Here is a 21,596-nt window from a genome sequence, read left to right on the forward strand (position 1 = left end):
CTCTAGCCATTGGTATGTGCAGCTGTCCTATTTACTAAGACTAAATTCTAACTTAACTAGGTTTCTGTTTCTCCTCATGTCTGAAGATTGCATATTGAAAGACATATATTATTTGTCTTTATTACATGTATGCACTAAACATACTTGTGTATATTACACATACACTTGTGACATATACATGTATCGTGTGTATTATCAATATAATTATTACATACATTGCAAATTATTTTTATTTCTTCTCTATATAACTAGGGTGTTAGATATATTTTTATGTCTATAGAGTAGATTATGCATGTATTTTCATAATTAAAAATTACTTAGGATACTTTGGGCTTGGGAGGGAAAGACCCACTGCCCTAAAGTACATTAACACAAAAGAGCAAAGTTTTCTCCATACTATACACATTTCCACAAGAAATTACAACCCTGCCCCTACCATCTCAAAATGAATAAGAACAATATTAATTAGTATCTCTGTGAATGAAAAATAGTTTAACACAAAATTTAGAGTTCTCTAGGCAATCTTAGCTTTATAGGGTAAAGGTATCACCAAAAAGCTGTTTGCATTTTGACAGAATTAGAAAGGAAAAAACTACACAAAGGTTAAAAGACTTACATCCTTTATATGTGGAATCTTGAGAGCTTACACGAACATCTCTGATCAGCTGCAGCTAAACATGAACATATTATCAGTTAAAATAGATAAATAGACCCACTTGCAGTGCCCAGAATGCAACCAGCTATTCATTAACCTGTGCTTCTAAAGGTGGGGTTCTCAGAACAGCAGTATCATCACTTGAGGACTTGTCAGACAACAAATTATTGGGTCCCACCCCAGAGCTACTGAATCAGAAATACCAACAAAGGAAATGAGCAATCTATGTTTTAAAAAAAGTTTCCAAAATTTGACAATAACCATTTTAATCTTTCCAGCAGTGATTATATACAGAAATTCATTGTAGAGGCATTTGGTTGCAAAATTGTTGTCTTTGTGACTTCCAAAATTAGTGTGCATTTAGAGAATTTTATTCTCATTTGATAGGAACTTACAATTTGTTGAATCAGTCTTTTATTCTCCTTTGATAATGGCACTGAGGTGCCTAAGTTTCTTTACAAGCAGCATTAATTGTTTTGCACAAAGCCTATAGACGATTACCTATTGAAGGATGACCTTATTCAAGAGTCACTGTGAAAGGATTAAAACTATATCTATACAGGTACTACCAAATAGAGGAAAGTCACATTACACTATTACATGAAAACTGGAAATGATCAAAATTATCCCTTTTCCTCAGAGAACCACTTTTCAGGTCTTGTTGCTCTTTGAATAAAAGGCCCAATGGGATCCCCTAATGAACTATTTCTTTTACCTCCCTCTTTCCTCAACCTCTAGAGAGTCTTGGCTGTACCCAGAGTTCTTGGATGATAACATCATAGTTTAAATTTTTCCTTCTATAGTATGATAGCCTTGTCCCACTGTAACAAGAAACCTTATATATTGTGTCCCAAGATAAAACTAAAGAGTAGAGCCAGGGTGGGAAGGAAGCCCTTTCCCAAAGGCTAATATCAGCTCAACAATGACAATAACAATAAAAAAAATGCTGTTCAATGAAACATGAGATAGGCAGATTCAAATTGTAACTTCCCAAGGAGAAGGTGAAGAAAAAGAAGAAGAAGAAAGAAAAGAAGAAGAAGAAGAAGAAGAAGGAGAAGAAGAAGAAGAAGAAGAAGAAGAAGAAGAAGAAGAAGAAGAAGAAGAAGAAGAAGAAGAAGAAGAAGAAGGAGAAGGAGAAGGAGAAGGAGAAGGAGAAGGAGAAGGAGAAGGAGAAGGAGAAGGAGAAAAAGAAGAAAGAACAAGAAGGAGAAGGTGGTTAGAAGAGGGAAGTCTGGTTGGAAGAATATAGTAGAACATTTTCAGGTAAGTTTTGATATAAATCATTAAAATTACCCATATGTCCCCTTCTTTCAATAAGATGGTTTTTCCTAATTGAACTCTATCTGTAGCTCCCACAAATTCTATTTAACTGGCACTTATTTTCTAGCTACCCAGCAACCTCTACTCCAGATACCTAAAAGTATAACTCACTTCTGAAAGTTAAGCAGAGGATGTAGGGGGTGAGGGAGTAAAAGAGTTCAAGAATCATATATTTTTTAGATAACACAGAAACAATATCAGAGAAAAGTGGAATTGTTTTACAAATCCTGGCTAATAATGAATACTTAATAACCCTAAATGAGAGAAATTGTGTAAAGAAAGGAAACTTAGCTTATGTGCTAAGTAATAGAACACAGATAGATGTGGGTGGAGCCATAATGTGAGCAAAAGCAGAGAAGTGAGGATAAGGTTGAGTTCAATGAAGATAATTCTTGAATTTGTCAAGAAAAAAATGTGAAAATCATTTAGGCAAAAAAGCTATCAGTTATGGGTTCACTTTTGACCTTGTCTCCAGAACTCCAAGCTCTTGACAGCAAGGTCACAGTGAATTTCTCACAATTTCTTAAATACATGTTTTCAAAGTATTAGAATGTTTTAAACTCTTCAGATATCTCTCATATGCAGCCAAGACTCTGAACCACTTTTTGACTCAGTGAGGAATAAATATATGAATATGTGAAAATAACAAATATGGGAAGGAGGACAGACAGTTTCAGAAGAAAGATGACATGTTGTTTACTGTGATAAAAAATAGAAGTTTAAAAAGAAATTGTACTTTCATAGACCCAAATAAAAGTAGGGAGTGAGTCATGTGAAGGTGTATGGGGAGATGGTGTGGCAAGGATAAACAACCTGAGGCAGGAACAGCTTTCCATGCTTAAAGAAGAGCAAAATGGAGAAGTATGTAGTGAGCAAGGAGGGAGAGTAGTAAAGCAGAAGTCAAAGAGGTGAGCTGAAGCCAGATTATACCTTGTATAGCATCAGTATTCATGATCAGAGTACATCAGAGTGTCTTGTGCATCATGGTAGACTGTTGACTTTATTCCTTATGTAATAAGAAATCATAGGGATTGTAACATCATGTTACTTATATCTTTGAAGATAATAAGGCCCTCTGTGAGCAATAAGCCATGTGAAGGCAAACAAGAAGCAGAAAGACCAGTGAGGTCCAAGTGAAAACTAAAGCTGTGTTGGCTTAGAATGGAAGGTGTAAATAGGAAGAGTGGGAAGTCCCACTAGAAGAAGAAAAAGTACTTAGGCAGTCAAGAGTGGTATAATTGCAGAAAAAGTTTTGTGTAAGGAAAAGGAAATGTTATTCGGTTCAGAAGCAGGTAAGTAAACTTTAAATAAAAATGAGGCAGGCTATCCTTTTTAATAGGAAGGCACTGATATGTGGATATCAATGCAGTCAGTGCTATTTTAATGACAGAGAAATTTTAAAGCCTATCTTTTGGTTTCTTCTTGTTTTTAATGAAAAAGAAAGGAATATCACCTTATGATTTTGGGGAGGGAGGTGGGCATGTTAGGAGATGAAAAGAAAGATAAGAGCATGTCTAACAGGATAATGTGTGAATAGAAATGTTATGTTTGGCTGGTTGTGATTAGAACTCATCTAACTGTGGTAAAACTAGAAGCAATGATGATATAGTATGTTTCCTGGAAGTCATGTTTAGCTGCTCCTGTATAGATAAATGTAAAGTAGACAGATTTGTGTTTAACAGGATTGGTTCCTTTACTATATAATTACAAAAGAGAAAGATGATCAAAGATGGAGTATAAACATAAGAAAGTAATTGTAGCTGTGGAACATGCTTTCTGCCCTGGTGAGGAGGTGAGATGGTAACAGACAGGAAAGATGGTATTAGTGAATATATTACTAGAAAGAGAAAAACCTGCTTAATTCATAAGAACTGAAGAATCAATGAGTAGTCTTAGGTAGGTCAGTGGACTAATTTAAGATAAACACATCATGACTAAATGGAATCCAATCTACATATGAGGTCTAGTTGTTGTAGAGAAAGGTGAACATATCATGTGAAAAACCTCAAAATACTGGTGAAACAAATTAATGTTTAACTTGGAAGATAGTGGAAGGCAGACACTTAATGGTGTCATTATTTGGACAATACATCTTTAATACTTTTTCTGAAAAGGAGAGAAACAGGATTATGACTAGAGTGGATCCCTGAAAGAGGGACAACCTATAAAAGCAAAGAAACTCAAAAAAGATTTTTTTTCCAACCGCTCAGCACTCCTGCAACAAGGATGAGGAAGCTTATTTCCTCTTTATCTAGTTTCCCAGTGAGAAGATCCTGGTTCTTCTATCCTTGAATCAGTAATAAAAGTATTTTATCCTAGTCTTACTCAGAACTCTAGGACAAAAATGTAGAATTATTGAACTGGGAGGGGAAAGAGTAAATGTCCCATTTACAGAGAAGAAGACTGAGCATTATTTTTTTAAAAAAAAGATTGTGACAATAATATAGTTGCTTTGAGATAGATCTAAAGCTTGATTGCAAACTCCATGCACCCAAAGGGGTATTCTTTCATCCCTCTCTGAGCCCCATGTTAGCAACTCATTAAAAGTCAAACTGGTAGAAACAATCCACTTTCCATGTTTTATTGGCAGGTGTCTAACCTTTAACAACCACCAACAGTTTCTACTATGCTCATCTTCAACCATTCCAGCATCCTGACCTTTACTTTGATGGGAATCCCTGGCTTAGAGTCACAGCACTTGTGGATATCTCTTCCTTTTTCCTTCATGTTTTTGGCTATCCTCATTAGCAATGGTGCTATCCTTGTCCTGGTGGCCACAGAACCCACACTTTACACACCAATGTACCTGCTCCTGGCCTTGTTGATGGTGGCTGACCTCGTATCTACTCTGGCTTTGTTGCCCAAGCTTCTCTGCCTCATCTGGTTCAATGATCGGGACATAGCTTTCAATGCCTGTTTCACCCAGATGTTTTTCATCCATGGAGCATCCGTAGTACGATCAGCTCTACTTGTTGCAATGGCCTTTGACCGCTTTGTGGCTGTGTGTGAGCCATTACACTACAACACAATTCTGAGCCATTCATTAGTTGGACGCCTGGGACTGGTGGCTCTAGCCAAGGGTGTGATTCTTGTCCTGCCTATGCCTCTTCTACTTCAAAGGTTGACCTTCTGCCACATGGTCATTCCTCACACTTACTGTGACCACATGGCTGTGGTAAAAATGGCCTGTGACCACACCACACCTAATCGTATCTATGGGCTCTTTGTGATTCTGCTTGTGGTGGGACTTGATTTGCTTCTTATTGGCTTCTCTTATGGTCTCATCCTACAGGCTGTGGTACGCCTCAAGTCTCAAAATGCCATCTTCAAAGCTCTCAACACCTGTTCAGCCCACCTCTTTGTCATCATTGTCACTTACGTGCCTGCACTCTTTTCCTCCCTCACCTACCGCATTGGTTTCAATATCCCACCTCAAGCCCACATTCTCCTTGCCAATCTCTACCTTCTTCTACCTTCAATGCTCAACCCCATCATCTATGGTATAAAGATGAAGAAAATACAAGGCAAGGTGGCCAAATGCCTTTGCAGAGAACCTGCATAAGCTGTCAGTCCACACAATAAACTTGAGATTAAATAAACAGTGGGGACAACTGATGATGCCTTTGCCCAACCACTCAGGACCCAGCTGTACCTCCAAATGAACTATAAAAGAACAGACCATGGAGGAGTGTGTGTGTATGTGTGTGTGTGTGTTGGCTTGCATGAAGATCCAGTATTTTTGTGTTTTCATGAGCTATAAACTAAAAAAGGGAGAACCTAATAAAGTTCTTTTATGTCTCTTAACAGTACTCTTATGATATGGGTCACCTGATGACTTTCACATCTGTGTGCATATTCATTAACTACATGCAAAATTTCTCCCTAAATGATCCAAAATCATCTTTTCTTGTCCTGATGGAAAGTTTACATTTGCTTCAGTTCTCTATATTCTATTTATTTAAGTCTGTTTCTAAATAGTCTCTTATTGCTGAAAGGAATCTGACATACTAATTTCTTTGGATATCACCTTAACATGTAATAACTCTAAGAAACTGATCTTTTCATCATCCTTTTTTTAATGTAATGACAATGCAACATGTTCATAATGCCAATCAGATGATTGTGATGATGTGAGTGTTTATGACAAGAATGAAGGGAATTGAGAATGACATATATAGCATATATAGACCCAGGATTCAGGAACTGTTTAGATACATATTGCAGAAAATTTCATTGCAGAGAAAAACACATGTCCAGATGACTAATTTAAGAGACTCTTATGATCAGAAACATCATCTTAAATAAGCATATGTTAGCAGAAAAATATTTTTTCCTGAATTAATCTTCCAGGATGATTCAAATCATGCATAAAGCATTGCCATATTGAAATGTTTTTAAATCACTGTAGTAAATAAAATTGCTATATAATCATTTAAATACATAATTATCAGAGTATCAATTGCACATTGTAATAAGACAAATACAAGGTTGGGTAGTTAGGCAAAAATGACCCCATTTCAAATAAAAGTAAACAAAATAAAACCATGGAGTATAGAACTATTGAAAAATATTATAGTCACAGTTATAGTGCAATTGAAACAATTGTGATATTGACTTTAAAGTCAGGAAAAAGAATCTTAAATTTATAAGTCTTCCTTAAATCTATATCACTGTGTTTGAAAACCTTAAAAGGATAATCACTATGAGGATAAGAGTTGTGTGCGTATTCTATCCCTAGCCAGAATTCTAGCCAATTCTGGCCTCTTTTCTACTCAGGTGAGCTAAACAATCTATAAATTAAGAATATCTTTAATTCATATGATCTAGAGAGAGAAGAGAGCTCCCTGCACTAAATACTTTTTCCTTTGTGCTTCACCTGTTCTGCCTAGCCTTCAGAGTAGGAAGATTCCCACAAAACAGAAAAATAAATCTTATTATCTATATCAGAGAAGGGAGAAATCCCTTTCTTCAGACTTTTCTGCTGTTAATCTCTCTTAGTAAAGAAATGTCCTGCCCTGGTTGGGATGGCTTGGTGGATTGAGCATCAGCCTGTGAACTAAAGAGTCACTTGTTCAATCCCAGTCAGGACACATGCCTGGGTTGCAGGCCAGGTCCCCAGTTGGGGATGCGTGAAAGGCAACCACACATTGATGTTTCTCTCCCTCTTTCTCCCTCCCTTTTCCTCTCTGTAAAAATAAATTAATAAACTCTTTTTTTAAAAAAGAAATGTCCTAATTTGTTCTTAACTATGAAAGTGGTTTTATAAAGGTTGTGTTTGGGAAATGTTGGCCTGAGGGAAGGAAAAGGTGTAGCACCAGATAATTAATCTGTGGTTGCTTCTCTGTGCCTTTTTGTACTTCTAAGCCAAATTCCCCATTTAAGTGAAGAGGATGCATAGAGAATTTATGACTAACACTGACTTCTGACTATCATCATTAAAGATCAGTATGTCAGAGTTTAGAGAGAAAATAATAAAATAAAGTACTGAATATCCTACTCTCATCAAAATATAATCTCCATGACAGAGAACACAGCATCCAAACCTTGTTTAAGCAGGTGATGACACTGGATAATAAAAACCATAAGAAAAGTTCAGGGCAATAACTAAGGTTGGGGTAGCTCTGTCCTAGGAGTGGAGTGAATGGAAGACTCCTATATTATATTCTTCAGATTCTATTAGTTCCAGCAGAAATACCTTCTGTTGAGGTGGATCTGTGCTAGTTATTCTAGGTACTTTTATATATAGTAGCCTATGGAATCATTTCAATTTTAACTCGTTATGTATTAATATTCATTTTGCAGATAAAGTTACAAAACTCAGTTTCTTTGTAACTTTCCCATAGTCACACAAGTAGTAATTGGTTAAACCTGAATTCAAATTATAATATTTCTGATCATAAAATACCATTCCACTCTGTTATACCCATGTTGCTTCTCTAAATACAACCAAGAATGAAGAAGTTTTACAGCAAAACTAAGTAGAACATTTAGCAGAAATGGCTTTAATCATAAAACAATGGCAACTATTGTGTGCCTACATCATTCTTCACACCAATAATGAATTTAAGGTGTCTCTAGGTTGTGATATAAACAGTTACCACTATTTGGAGAACTGACAATGTCTTCCTTTTCTAGTTATTCTGTTTTTAATGCCCCACCTACTCCCATCTAATCGCCACTCTTCTGAGACACTTGTTGTGCCCTTAGGAGTTGGCTTTGGTAGAATACGTTGTCCAGTCTATTGATATATACATTTTTGTTTAGTCCAAGGGAGCTATGTCAGTCAAAGAAGGAGATGCTAAGAAAAGATTAAACATATACAAATTTTATTAGTGGAAGTACTTGTGTGAAAGAAACTAGAGAGACAGTCAGTTGTAGGCTAGGAAAACCATCAGACTATAATCAAATTTTGACACCGAGTGAAGGAAGGAGAGAAGGTTAGGTGGAAATGATCTAGATTTTTTACAGCAAAATCACAGGGAGGCCTTTGAGCTAAAATCAGCAGATTTAAAAAACAAAACAAAACAAAAACAAAAATCCTCAGTTGTGGGTCTGCCCCTAGTGTCTCTATGGTTATTTTCAGTCATTGCCTGCAAGTCAGCCTCTGCTAGGCATGACCTTGGCAAGCAGCTGGAACCCTCAGGCAATTACAATTATGCTCCCTTTAGTACAAAGTCTGTGTGCTACCTTCTGGCTGCCATAATCCAAACTTTGTACAGCACAAATCTCTTCTCTAGTGGGTTTAGGAAACAGCCTCTGTATGATTCTTAAAGGTTTTTTTTTTTTTTTTTCCCCAAGGGAAAATTCAAGAGAAAGAGGTTAGTGGGCTGAACTCTAGCCATTGCCTGTGGAATTGATCTCAGGGTTGCAGAAAATACTCATTTTTTTCCTTCTCCACTCTCCATTGCAAATGTTCCTCCTATTTGCTATCAACAGGGCAGGTTCTATAGCTTACCTGGTTGTATAATCGCATACCTCATTCCCGAAATATCTAAATACTTGATAGTCATATTCTTCTCAGTTTGGAATTACTCTCTATGTTCATTTATAATGGGACAAAAGTGTACTGCTATGTACCTAATTAAACCACCTAGTTTTACATGATTCCTTTCTGCTGACCTTGTGTCAAAGCATCCCTATCTTTTCCTGTTGATTTGGTCAAATGAAAGAAAGTTCACAAACTTCTAAAACTGTACTGGCAAGAAACAGGCTGAGAAACTACTCAACTACAAACACATGCTGTTATTCATGAAATAATGACTAAGAGGGTGTAACCATGAAAGAGCCCACACAGTGGAGCCATGAGCCATGAAGGAAGGTTTCCAGGATGTGAAACCTAATTCATGAAACCCCAGCTACAGTTTAACCACTCAATTTGTGGAAGGTCATTACAGAACAATGGAAAACTAATATGTGTGATCAGTCCAATTCTTCAGAAGTAAATTAATTTTTGCTCATCTAACATTATGTTCTAACACCTTTGATCAATCACACTCAAATTCAGTTCTAGAGATTTTTCCTGTCTCCCACCAATACATGAGAGCTAGGTCTTTTAATTATTTAGAATTATTTTTTTTTATTCTTGCGTGAGTTCTAGAATGTACCTAGCTGTGTTATGCAGTGATTTTGCCTACTGCATCAGTCATACATTCAAAAGAGGAAGAGGAAGAAGAAGAGGAGTTATGCCATGGGATGGGGGCATCTGTTGTCATCTGGAGCAAGGGCTTCTGTAGTGTCCTTTAGCACAGAAGTAGTCCTGCAACTTTGCAGGGATCCATGCCTTTCCAGAAGGTCCAAAGAAAGTAACTGAGTCATTTTCAGTAACATCAATCTAGATGTTAATGTTTCTGTCTTACTCTTTAGGTTTTCATGTTTTTCTACCAAGACCTTGATCTATACATAACAGGTCTTTTAGGACATCCTTGGAGCCCTCAGACTCTCACAATTGGGTCATCACCTGTCATGCAATTATATTTGCACTTCCACTATAAGTGATGAAAGTTTCTTTATATACTACCACACTGAGGCTCTCTGAGTTCTCTCTTTTAGCTATTAAGTGCTTGTTATTGACTCTTTTTGTCATCCTTCTATAGGGCATAAAAACAAGTTCCCAGTAACGAGCAAGTTCCCTTCGTTGTAGTCACTGCTTCCTCCATATTTTTCAAATTTCTGCCTAATTGCACTTGACACAAAATTTCCCACCACTGGTGCAATATTTGGCAATTGAACCACTACCTCTTTCCAGGTACTATCCTGCCCCATCTACCAATCAGAAGAGCATTATCTGCCTATGAGGCAGGAGGTGAGCTTGTCTTAATGTCCTGTCTTGCCACTTACACCACCCTCAGTGTCAACTTGTATTAGTCTGGGTCCTCTGCAAAGCAGATGCTAAGCTGGAGTTTAACATGTAATATCTGTGTGAAAGAAAATAGACAATTCATACAGATAGAGAGAGCAGTAAGACTCACAATACAAGTCTAACCCCAAGTTAAGAAGAAAGAGAGAAAAGGCTGAATGGAAGTATGTCAGATTCTTATGCAAAGACAAAATCAGCTGACCTAGGAGCCTACCAAGATGTCCTATGTTCCCCAGAAAGGGGTCTTTCTTAGCATCCTTGCCACACTCAGTCATTGGTTGGGAGAATTCACTTGGAGACATCACTTTGGTGCAAATGCAATAATGGATTTCAAATTGTAGTAGTTGGGTTCTTCAGTCAGTTGGTCTGTGTGGCACATTCACATGTTCATTATAGGACACTAATAAAATTTGGAGGGCAATGAAAAAGGAAATTTCAAGTAACAATTTTCCAGCTCTTCTATGTTCTCTCTCTCTGACTCTTGGCTTCCTCCGAGACAGGGGTCAGAAAACTCTTTCCGTAAAGTTCCAGATAGTAAGCATTTTTGGCTTTGTGGGTAAAATAGTCTTTCTCACAACTAATCAACACTACCACTGTGGTGAAATGCAGCCATAGGTGTTCACTAAACAAATAGGTGCTTGTGTTCCAATAAAATTGTATTTATCAAAACAAGCATAGGTCAAATTTAGCCTGTGGGCCATTGTTTTCCAGCCTCTGTTCTAAGGCCACAATGTTTTTAAATGAAAACAAATATTGGAGTCAACCCAAATGTCTACCAATACAGGATTGGTTAAAGCATACTGTGAAAGAGTTTTAAAAAGGAAGGGGGGAATGAATCTATACGTAATATCATGGGTTGCAGTCAATACTATTAGGTTAAAGAAGAAATTACAAAACAGTATTATAAACATAATTTTATTGCGGCATACCTCTTCAGGGGAAAGGCTAAGGGAGTAAACCCCGACAGAAAATCCGGAGCCGGAGTCCCTAAGGCGGTTTGACATTGTAGTCAACACCGGCAACTCCTGCGGCGCACCTGAAACCAAGCTGTATTGACTCCATCTTTCCCTTGGACCCTTCAGCTGCGAAGAGAGGGGGGGTCTGTTGCATGGGCAACAGCAGACCCTCCATATCACCCTGCCCAGGCTCTGTAGCTTCAGCTTCACTGGAGAGGACACTCCAGCATCATCGCAAGATGTCGATTCAACACGGGAGGAGACAGATACCGTGTCACTCCCAAGTCGGACTGCACAGCCATTCTTGGCGGTGCAGATAGATTCTTAAGAAGCTACACCATCGTCTCTCGAGACGGACGGCTGCCAACGACGATTGTGTAATCATAATAAAATATAACCATGAGAGGAAAAAAATTGTTGTTTTAAGCTACCTAGATTATAATTTACTACATTAGCCCTAAGAAACCAATACAATGTCAACTATTACCAGTCATTAGCTGAGTAGAATGTTTATATTATCTACTTTATATCTTAATGTTTACATTTTATGTAATTTTGATGATCAGACCAAAAAAACTACAATAAGAAAGTACAAAGAGAATTTATATCCTTCCCTATCATAATTCCATATCTACATATTTATATTCCAATAGTATTTGCTATATACAGAAAAAAGGTCAATATGATAAGATACTTATATGACCTCTTTAAACAAGAAAAGCCTGGATCAACGATCTGTCCATTAATAGATGACAGCTGAAATAAATTTAACAAACATACAGAGAAATGCTAAGGAGTCATAAAAAAGAATAAAATAGGTCTATATATGCTCTTATGGAACAGTTGTTAAGAGATGTTATTAAGTAAATTAACAAAGTAAAAAATTATAATAATATTTTCTTGTTTGTTTAATTAATAAATTATAATTTAATTTTGCCCAGAGAAGTTATTTCTTGTTTAACTTTCACTATATACTTTTTTTTTCTTAGAAGATATGTAAAAACACCCTTTTAATCTTAACGTTGCATTTCTCTTAAGTTCACTTAGTAATTAAAATATTCTACCACAGTATTTATAGTGGTCCCCCAAGCTATAGCCTGTTACATGAGACAATCCTTGCACACCACTTCAAAATCCCTTTGGTCACACCTTATTCAGCCACTGTTACAGTGACTAGTTCCGTGCAGTTGTAATCAGTCAATGTCAGGTCAAGTCTAGTACCTAGAGCTTCTTGCCATGAGGATGCCCTAACTCCATGGCACAAGACACCCCTGGCCCCCACTATGAGCTCTGCTATCATGCATACACAGCCCAGAAGTATGGGGACATTAACACTTGCAGGGCAGTCCATGAACCCCACATAATCCATTGAGTATAATCCTTTTATCCCCGGGAAAGACTATTGTGAAATATTTCACGGCTCCTCCAATGGTCCTGGCAGGGCTAGACACCAGTCTCCACTAGCAGTGTAAAACTGGATTTAAAATCCTTGCACTGGCTTTTCCTTTTTCCCAATTTCAGTTGGCCTGTTTTACACCCCCACTCCCTGTAGTCACATTTCTAAATAAACTGCCAATAAGCCACTTTTTGTCTTAGGCCTTATATTTGGGGGAACCCGGGTTTTGAGTCTTCAGTGCTGAAAAACCTTCTGCCCCAATACCCTAGACTCTACTCAGAGGTGTCATCTCCCTGGTCATTTATTAGAAAAATTTTGTATAATTATTTATACTTTATTTAGGAACTTGGGACCATTCCAAATTTTCCATAGATAATGGAAATAATGAAAGTGACGTGGACCCTATGTTAACCCAACTTTGAAATACTTAATATACAAGCATAAGTGATTAAACTTGACCAAAATAGAAAATATATGAACATTTTTTCTAGCTTTTGCGTGGCTAGAAACAACTCTATAGACATGGACAGGTAAATGGTGAGTTAATATCAATGTCATCGGTCACATTGCCAGAGAGTCCACAGGAAAGGAGTCAAGCTCATCCCACAATAGAAACAAACAACCTTAGATTAATAACACTTTTGACTTTGAAAAAGAAAAAAAGTCCACACCAAAAAGAACAGGCACAGTCAGGCTTTCTTCTTGTGTTATCTCTTATTTTCTTTAGTTCCCTCAGTTTTCCCCAAATCAATTGCTGATTCCAGCTTTCCTGGCACAATTCTCACAATACTTAGTGTTCAGGTGTAAATAAAAATTTTTTGCAAACTATCATATCTCATCAAAGACAAAAGGAAAATGAAATAATTATGAGAGGTTGATAATATTTTATAACATGTGGATTGTGCTTCTGTACCTCAATCCCATTTGAATCATTTAAAAAAAAAAATCACCTTCAGATTTTAGCATAAAGTAAGTTTGTGCAACTAGAGCTGATCACGCTAATGTTGCCTCAGGCTCTTTCACAAGCTGACACTTATTTGTCAATTAAATGATTAATCATAAAGCATTTTGCAGAGTGACTTTTTGTTGTTATATGTTTGTGATGGGCTTTTTACTCTCAGTGTTCATTTCAGATAGGCAGCTCTCTGTTCCTTAACTATTCCTGCTCCTTCAGGTTTTCCTTCCTCTCTGGTCCTCCATATATAGAAATAGTACTTCTTATAAAATCCTGAGTTTTTTCTCTTCCTGAAGGTTGCTCCCATTTTCCCAACCTCTAAAATAATCCAGCTTTCTCAGTCTTGTTATTGAATTGTTCAATGTACTTGAGCCTTTTTTATTACTTATCACATCAGGTACCAAACTCTGGGCCAATTTTGTTTATTTACTGTATTTTAATATTTTAAGTCTCCTTTAAATAGTGGTTTGTGGCCTTAAATGTAGATATTTGTTTCACTAAATTCTACCTTCATATACAAGTTCTACTATATCATGAATAACCCTAGAATCTTTCTGTTTTCAAACTTCATGCATGTTAATATATTGGTCACTATATCTCTAACCAGTGTCAAGAAGTGATTAACAATATCCTCTGAATTTAATAATATCAAGGCACAAGATCTGAGTTTTATAAGCTGTTCCAAGTACTTACTCATGACTTCTTTCTGGACTCCCAGAGAAATTGCCTTACAGAGGTCTGTAGCCAAATATTTCCAGTATAAAGCTGATTTGTATAACTATAACCACTAACAGAACATTCTCAGATTTATCTCTGTAAGCAATTCTTCTCAGACACTGAAATTCATTGAGACAACTAGAAGAATCAACTCTAGGAACTTTTATAAGTGTGCAATTAATTAAAATTCATAGCAGCCTTATAAACTTAGAAGCTTCCATTTTTCTTTTTCTTCTGAAATTCCTTTGGGAATTAGATATTTTTCTTGTCCACATTCTCTAGTTCACAAGGAAGCAACAAGCTATGTTGGCCAAATATAAGTCTCCAGCAGCAGGAATAATAAAAGTTTAGATACAATTTTGTACTTTTCATGTCCCTTCTCACTCACCACAAATAATCTTCATTTCCCACCTCCCCTTAAACACTCAAGTACAAATACACACCCACATTGACACACAACTGGACTTGCCTTTGCAAAGTGGTGGGCAAGTTATTGTTTGTTCTTACGTTCTCTCCGTAAGAAAACATTCCACCCTATTTTACATGTGTTCAATGTGGGTTGCTGTTTAAAGTGCTTTTACATATATTATCATATATAATTTTCCCAACCACCATGTCAGGTATGGAGAGATGTTTTTATTTTTCTTTCATAAGGGATAACTGCCTTGCTTTGGAATTTGTGAGAGCAAGTAGATCTCCTGTGTCCTAGCATCTCATCCAAGGATTCAGGAAGTTAACCTGCCAATATGACAATTTCTACCACTAGCCAGTTCCCCCAGGAACTGCATCTACTTAATCTTTTTTCTTATACTTACCACTGCTGGATGATCAGCCAGGTTTCTGACTGATTATGGGCTCCTTTCTCCAGCACACATATTTAGTCACCTTTTCCCGAAACTCTTTGGTTTTCACTCCATAAATAATAGGATTGAGCATTGGAGGTACAAGGAAGTATAAATTGCCAAGAATGGTATGCACATGGGGTGGAATGCCCTGACCAAAGCGGTGAGTGAGAAAAGAGAAAAGTGAGGGAGTGTAAGAGATAAGCATAACGCTGATGTGTGTGGTGCAGGTGTTGACTGCTTTGTGGTGGGCTTCCTTAGAAGAGAGCCGCATTACAGCCCTGATGATTAGCACATAAGATGAAGCAATAGCTGAGATATCTAGCCCAACAACTAACAAAGCCACCACTAGACCATATATCCTGTTGATAGTAGTGTCTACACATACCATCTTTACTACAGCCATGTGCTCACAGTAGGTGGTAGGGATGACATGATTGGTATGAAAAGGCACCTGCTGGAGGAGGATGGGCATGGGCAGAATGAACAGGATGGCTCTCACTAAACTCACTAAGCCAATGAGACCGATGCGGCTATTAGACAGGATGGTGGCATAGCGCAGGGGCTCACAGATGGCCACATAGCGGTCAAAGGCCATGGTCATTAGGATGGCAGACTGCAAAGCAGAGATGGAGTGGATGAAGAACAGCTGGACCAGGCAGCCCTCATAGCTGATTCTTCTCAGGCCAAACCAGAAGATGCAGAGTACCTTGGGAACGGTGGTGGTGGACATACCCAGGTCTGTGAGGGCCAACATGCAGAGGAGCAGGAACATGGGCTTGTGCAGGGAACGCTCTGTGGAGATGGTGAAGAGGATGGTGCAGTTCCCAAGGATGGTGAAGAAGTACATGGAAGAGAAGGGGATTGATATCCATCTATGTTTGTCCTCCATCCCAGGAATGCCTTGCAGAATAAAGAAAGAAGGATGGCCCTGGGAGGCATTGCAAGTAGTCATGGTGGCACCCTGGCTAAGTACCTAAGAGGATCAACGAAGAAACTGCATAGCATCAGTTTAGATACAAATCAAGATTCTCAAAGCAGAAAGCAAAAGTTGGAATATTAACATACAAAAAAAATGATTCTGAACTTATGACAATATTACAATACAGTATTAGAGTAGTAAAATGTGATATTACAATATTAATATCTGAGAGAATGCATTTTGATAATGTTTTATTAAGGAAAAACTGATTCATCATTTATTAACAAAATAAACATTACATACAGAAGAATATATTAATAAGTGAATGTGTATCCTCTTAAAGAATATAACTTGAAGTATGTAAAACAAAAATGGATAAAAATACAAAGACAAATGGACAAAATATTATGTATGTCCCTTCACAGCCAAAAGAGCTAAAAGGTCAATAGGAGTTTTAACAAAATGAGATAATTTAAAAGTATGGACAACAGGGTGGTGATTGTGGGGGAAAGGGGAGTATTAGGGAGACAAATTGTAATGGAAAAAAATACAATAAATATAATGTTAAAAAGAAAAGAAAAAAAGCTTGTAATAGAATAGTTCACCCACAAATTAAAGAATACACATTCGGAGCAGGTAGGGGACTTGTGAAGACCTTTTTAATGTTAACTGTACAATGATGACTAAAATGAAGCAGATGATGGAGTTTTGAGCACCTGAACCTCAGAGAATAGGCTACCAGAATGTGAATGCAAAGCCCACCCTCACCTAGAACCACTTACCTGAATGTGAAGTAATGTGAGAGAGGAAAGCTGGTCCCACACACCTTTAAACGTGTATGTGCATGTGTGTCCACATGTACGTAAGTATATCTGAGCAAATATTCATGTGGCTCTAGGAGAGCAAACTCATGGCCTTGCATCTCTACTTTCCCCTTTTGGGGGCACCCAGGATTCATGATGTGGCCCTTTAAGTAACCTAAGTAAGGACTGCCAGGGTGCCCAGAATTAGCTCTTGCTACTCCCTCCTTCCCTAGACACACACACACAAAAGTCACCACTACAATTATGTGTAATTTTGACCCTGGAGTCTGCTCTGATCTCCCAGGAGATAAGGCTGGTTGACTTTAGGGATTCCAGGAATGTTCCAGTCTTTGTCAGTCCTGGAGGAACCTGAGGTGAGAGAGGGTGGAGTTCCAACTGGATATAGAACTTGTCTAGGGCCTGGCAGCGTGGGTATTCCAGGGGACCCTGTTCCCAAGCATGTGTAGGAGCGAGAAGCAGAAATGGAGTAACTCCATGGCTGGAGTAATCATGCTCATGAAGGCATCAGAGGCACAACCCCTGCTGTTGTTAGGTCTTCTATCCCTAGCCTCTTCCTGATTTTCAAGCTCTTATCTTTCCCCCAGGCCAATCAATGGCTTTTCCCCTGACATTTCCTAGCCCATTTTCTTCAGTTCACATCCCAGCCCCCTCCCCAGACTTTCATACCCTAGCATCTCCTCAACTTCTGGGACCAGATGTTGCCATATGTTTTTCTGGTTAGTTCAGAGGAACCAAGTTATTAAAGTTTGTCAAAAAGTAGTTCATGAAGTTTATTCAAAATGTATAAGACAGAATAAAACAGTTACAAAATTATACAAACACTAAACAGAAGCAGGACTCAGAGCCAGATTCTAAATCCTGATGTAGTACAAGTTCTGGCGAGACAGACTCTGTAGGGACTTTCTTCAGAATTAGGTGTCAGTAAGGGGGAAGCAGTGACAGAGGAAAGTAAGTGGCAGAATAAATGGCCTGAGACAATCAATATAAAAGGGCCATAAAGAGGCAAGCACAGATACACCTGCTTATGGACACATCCACACAGTTCCCCCCTGCAGAAATGACAACATGCTCTAATAACACACAGAAATCCTGGCCTCAGTCATCTTTTCTCTCTGCCCCAAGGGGGTCCTAAAGAGTGATAATGACAGGTAGTAACCCAAAATATATTTTCAGGTTATGGACAGGTGGCAACTTTTTGCTTCAGCTCGTAGAAAAAGGTCCTGGAATCAAGATGGATCTGATAATATTGATTACTTCACTGTAAGAAAAAAATAAAAGTTTATGTGAACATTTTTTATCTTTGCTCCAGTAATACCTTATACTACTTGCCACTAACAGCAAATACCATATTCTGTTGTAATTACCTTACTTCCTTTCTCCCTGGATTGTGAATTTCCTGATTGAGCACTGTGTCTTATTCACCTATGAAATTCAATTCCTAATATACCTGATATATAGTTGATCTTTAATACATATTTTTGAATGAATAACAACAAGAATAAATAAACAGTTTCTAAAGCTCTTAGGAAAGGCTTATACTCTTTAGACAGTAAATTAGGAATTTCTAAGAGGTAGGAATGGGAAGTTACTACTTAATGGTTACAGAGTTGCTATTTGTGCTGATGAAAGTTTTGTAAATAGATAGTCATGATGATTGCCCAATATAATGAGTTGAAATGACAATTTATGTTATATATATTTTACTACATATATATTTTAAAATTTGGATCTCTGTTAATACAACCCTTATTCTTCAGACATCACATTACAAATTAAGTCAACTCTCTGTAGGCTGAATCTCAGACCTTAGAAAAAGAAAGAAATGTGAATGCTGAAGTTGAAAAGTGAAATGAATTCTTCAGAAGATTGAGAGTTCGTGGTAATAACATACAATGAAGTTTTGACTTTGAGGAAGATTAATGTATTGTGTAGGAAGGTAGACTGGTGATTTGCTTTTATTTCTTTCAAGGTATCCCAAAACAAAAGCAAACATACAGAAATCCAGCTCTTGTAAAAAGTATCCTGTGCTAAAGCATGAAGGTCAGCTGTTTGGAGAAAGATACTTTACAACTCTGACTTTCCTAGGATACCCTAAATAACATTATCAGGAAGGCTGTGTTCAGGAAATTCTTATACACCGAAAGGGCTGTTAATCAAATGAGGTAAACATAAGGTCCAATTGAGTACACAATGGGCCAAAAATAAGTTATATGTAAAGCTCATCACCATTAGAATATCAGGAAAAATGCAAAGATCGCCACCATCTTCTAAGTCATTCTTTAGAAAGTGTGCTATGGTTTCTCCACTGATACCTGTACTTCCAGACACCTCACAATATAACACCCCGCTGTAATCTTCATCTATTTTAAACCTAAACCCAGATCCAGAGGATCGTTGAGTCTCATAGTTATCTCTAGTCTAGGGCTGACAGTCTTACTGTAAATACACTTAATTTAAGAAAGTGCTATCAATCAATCAATAAATAAATGTATGTGCACGTGTGTGTATTCTCAATTTCTGAAACTATAGTTAAATATTTCTATTATGACTATTTTTCCTCTGCTTCTAATACATGTGATTTTTGTACATTGAGATAATAAATACTTTTGGTTCTTACTTTCAAATGTACTGTGTTGCTTCTTGACCTTTTCCTGAGAAGATTCAAGACCCATGGGCCCATTTACAAGGCATATAATAGTTTATAGAAAATATATATTCTGTTGATGAGTCAGATATAAATAAGTTATTCTAAATATTGACCTTCAAAAACTCTCAGATAACACATAATTCTGGCTGGCTTAGATTAGCAGAAATAGTAACCTGTCGTGTAAGGGTAAGAGGTGCTGGAGAAGGTGGGAGATTAATTATAACTTTTGCCCTTGGTCTTTGGGGTATGGGAAGAATATAGTCACCTCCTTTAAAAAAAAAAAAGCTAAATATTCTCAAGTGAGTCTTCTTTGCATTAATGCCATAGACCAGGAGCTGAGAACAGGGAACACAAGGAGACAGATTTGCAAGTGCAATGTGGACATGAATATATATTTGGTGGCCAAAGCAGTGGATGAAACAAGAAAAAAAAGTTCAGGGGTATAAAAGACAAGAATCACACATGATGTGGGCTCCACAAAAGCTAACTGCTCATAATTGGGCATCTTTTGAGGGCAGATGCAGCACAGCCTGCAAGATCAAGCTGTACAAGGTGGTGAGGACCACACACATGCCAGTGACTGAAAGTGCCACAGTGAGACCATAAATGGTGTTGGGCTTGATGCTGGCACAGGACAGCTTAGATATGCACATATGCTCACAGTACGTGTTGAGGATGATGTGAAGTCCACATGAAAGTGAGTATTCAATGAGGATGACAAAGGGGAAAACAAAGAATGGCATTGAGGATGGATGTATAATGAAGTGGACAGCAGATAGCCACATAGCAGTCAAAAGCCATGGATGGCAGAAAAGCTGACTCTGTGGCAAAGACGATGTGAACAGAAAACACCTAGGTGAGGCAGCCATGGTAGGAAATTATGTGGAACCTAAGCCAGGAGATTGCTAGCATTTTGGGCAATGTGGTGAAACAGAGTACCAGATCAGCAATGGAAAACAGACACAGGAAGAGGTACATTGGCTCATGTAGAACTCTGTCTGTCATGATGATATACAGGATGGTATCATATCCTATCAGAGCAAGGATATACATGGAGCAGAAGGTGATGGCAACTCAAACATGCTGCGCTTGCATTCCAGGGATTCCATTAGAATAAATGTGGAAGGGTGGAAAGCACTGTCATTGGGGCAGATGCAGATATCATAATGATGCAAAGAACAGGAGGCTTTCTCTTCCTAAAAGTGGTTAGAAAGTGAAAGAAAGTCATCTTGATGCCACTAGTCTTCCTATGTACTCATTCAATTTCTTGCCTTTCATTCCCACCAATTCTATTACAATTCATGCCTTCCTCATTTCTTGCTTGGGTTACTAAAATAGCTATGTAACTAATACACTCACTTGCAGGACTTCCACCTTCCAGTGATGCCTCTATATTGCTGCCATATATATATAGAATATTAATCCTCACCAGAGGAGGATATGTTTTAGAAAGATGAAGGGAGAGAGAGAAATATCAATGTGGGAGAAACATCAATTGGTTGACTCCATCACATACCCCAACAAGGGATTGAACCTGCAACCTAGGCAAGTTCCCTGATCGGGAATTGGACCTACAAGCTTTTTGGTGTATGGGATGATGCTCCAGCTAACTGAGTAACCCAGGCAGGGATGGAATACTTTTTTGAACTAAGTGTGTAGAATAGACAGTTGAGATTAGGACAGGTTTGGTTAGGACAAATAGCATAATGACAAAAATTCGATGGAATCTAAGCTGGATAGAGAAAGAAGAAAGAAAATGTTAGGGATGGCATGAAGGAAAGAATTTCTGAATAAATTTGAATATACACATGGTGTATCAGGATGTATTTATCTACTTAAATGACTTATATGCACCTCAAAATAAAAGATTTAATTCAAATATTGATTTAATTTTGTCAGAGGGTGATGTAATATAAATTGAGGAAAACCACAAGTTTCTGGCTTTGAAATTCATGTTTGTGGTAGTGCCATTTACTTTTTTAAAAAGGTGCAAAAGCAAGTGCATC

General features: G+C 37.7%; 2 protein-coding genes and 1 pseudogene across 2 annotated transcripts; 1 reads left to right on the forward strand and 2 right to left on the reverse strand.

Annotated features, from left to right (window-relative positions):
• The first annotated feature begins 4,601 nt into the window (after positions 1-4,601).
• LOC150018294 (olfactory receptor 52P1-like) lies at positions 4,602-5,537 on the forward strand. Its single transcript, XM_090267700.1, has one exon. It carries the CDS (start codon positions 4,602-4,604, stop codon positions 5,535-5,537), a length of 936 nt encoding a protein of 311 aa, XP_090123826.1.
• A 9,646-nt stretch (positions 5,538-15,183) lies between these two features.
• On the reverse strand, positions 15,184-16,152 carry LOC150018295 (olfactory receptor 52P1-like). The gene has a single exon (XM_090267701.1). It carries the CDS (start codon positions 16,150-16,152, stop codon positions 15,184-15,186), a length of 969 nt encoding a protein of 322 aa, XP_090123827.1.
• Positions 16,153-19,715: 3,563 nt separating this feature from the next.
• LOC150018296 (olfactory receptor 52D1-like) lies at positions 19,716-20,818 on the reverse strand (annotated as a pseudogene).
• Positions 20,819-21,596: the final 778 nt, after the last annotated feature.

Source organism: Furipterus horrens, unplaced genomic scaffold, assembly GCF_987537825.1.
Source record: "Furipterus horrens unplaced genomic scaffold, mFurHor1.1.pri manual_scaffold_2, whole genome shotgun sequence".
Taxonomy (NCBI): domain Eukaryota; kingdom Metazoa; phylum Chordata; class Mammalia; order Chiroptera; family Furipteridae; genus Furipterus; species Furipterus horrens.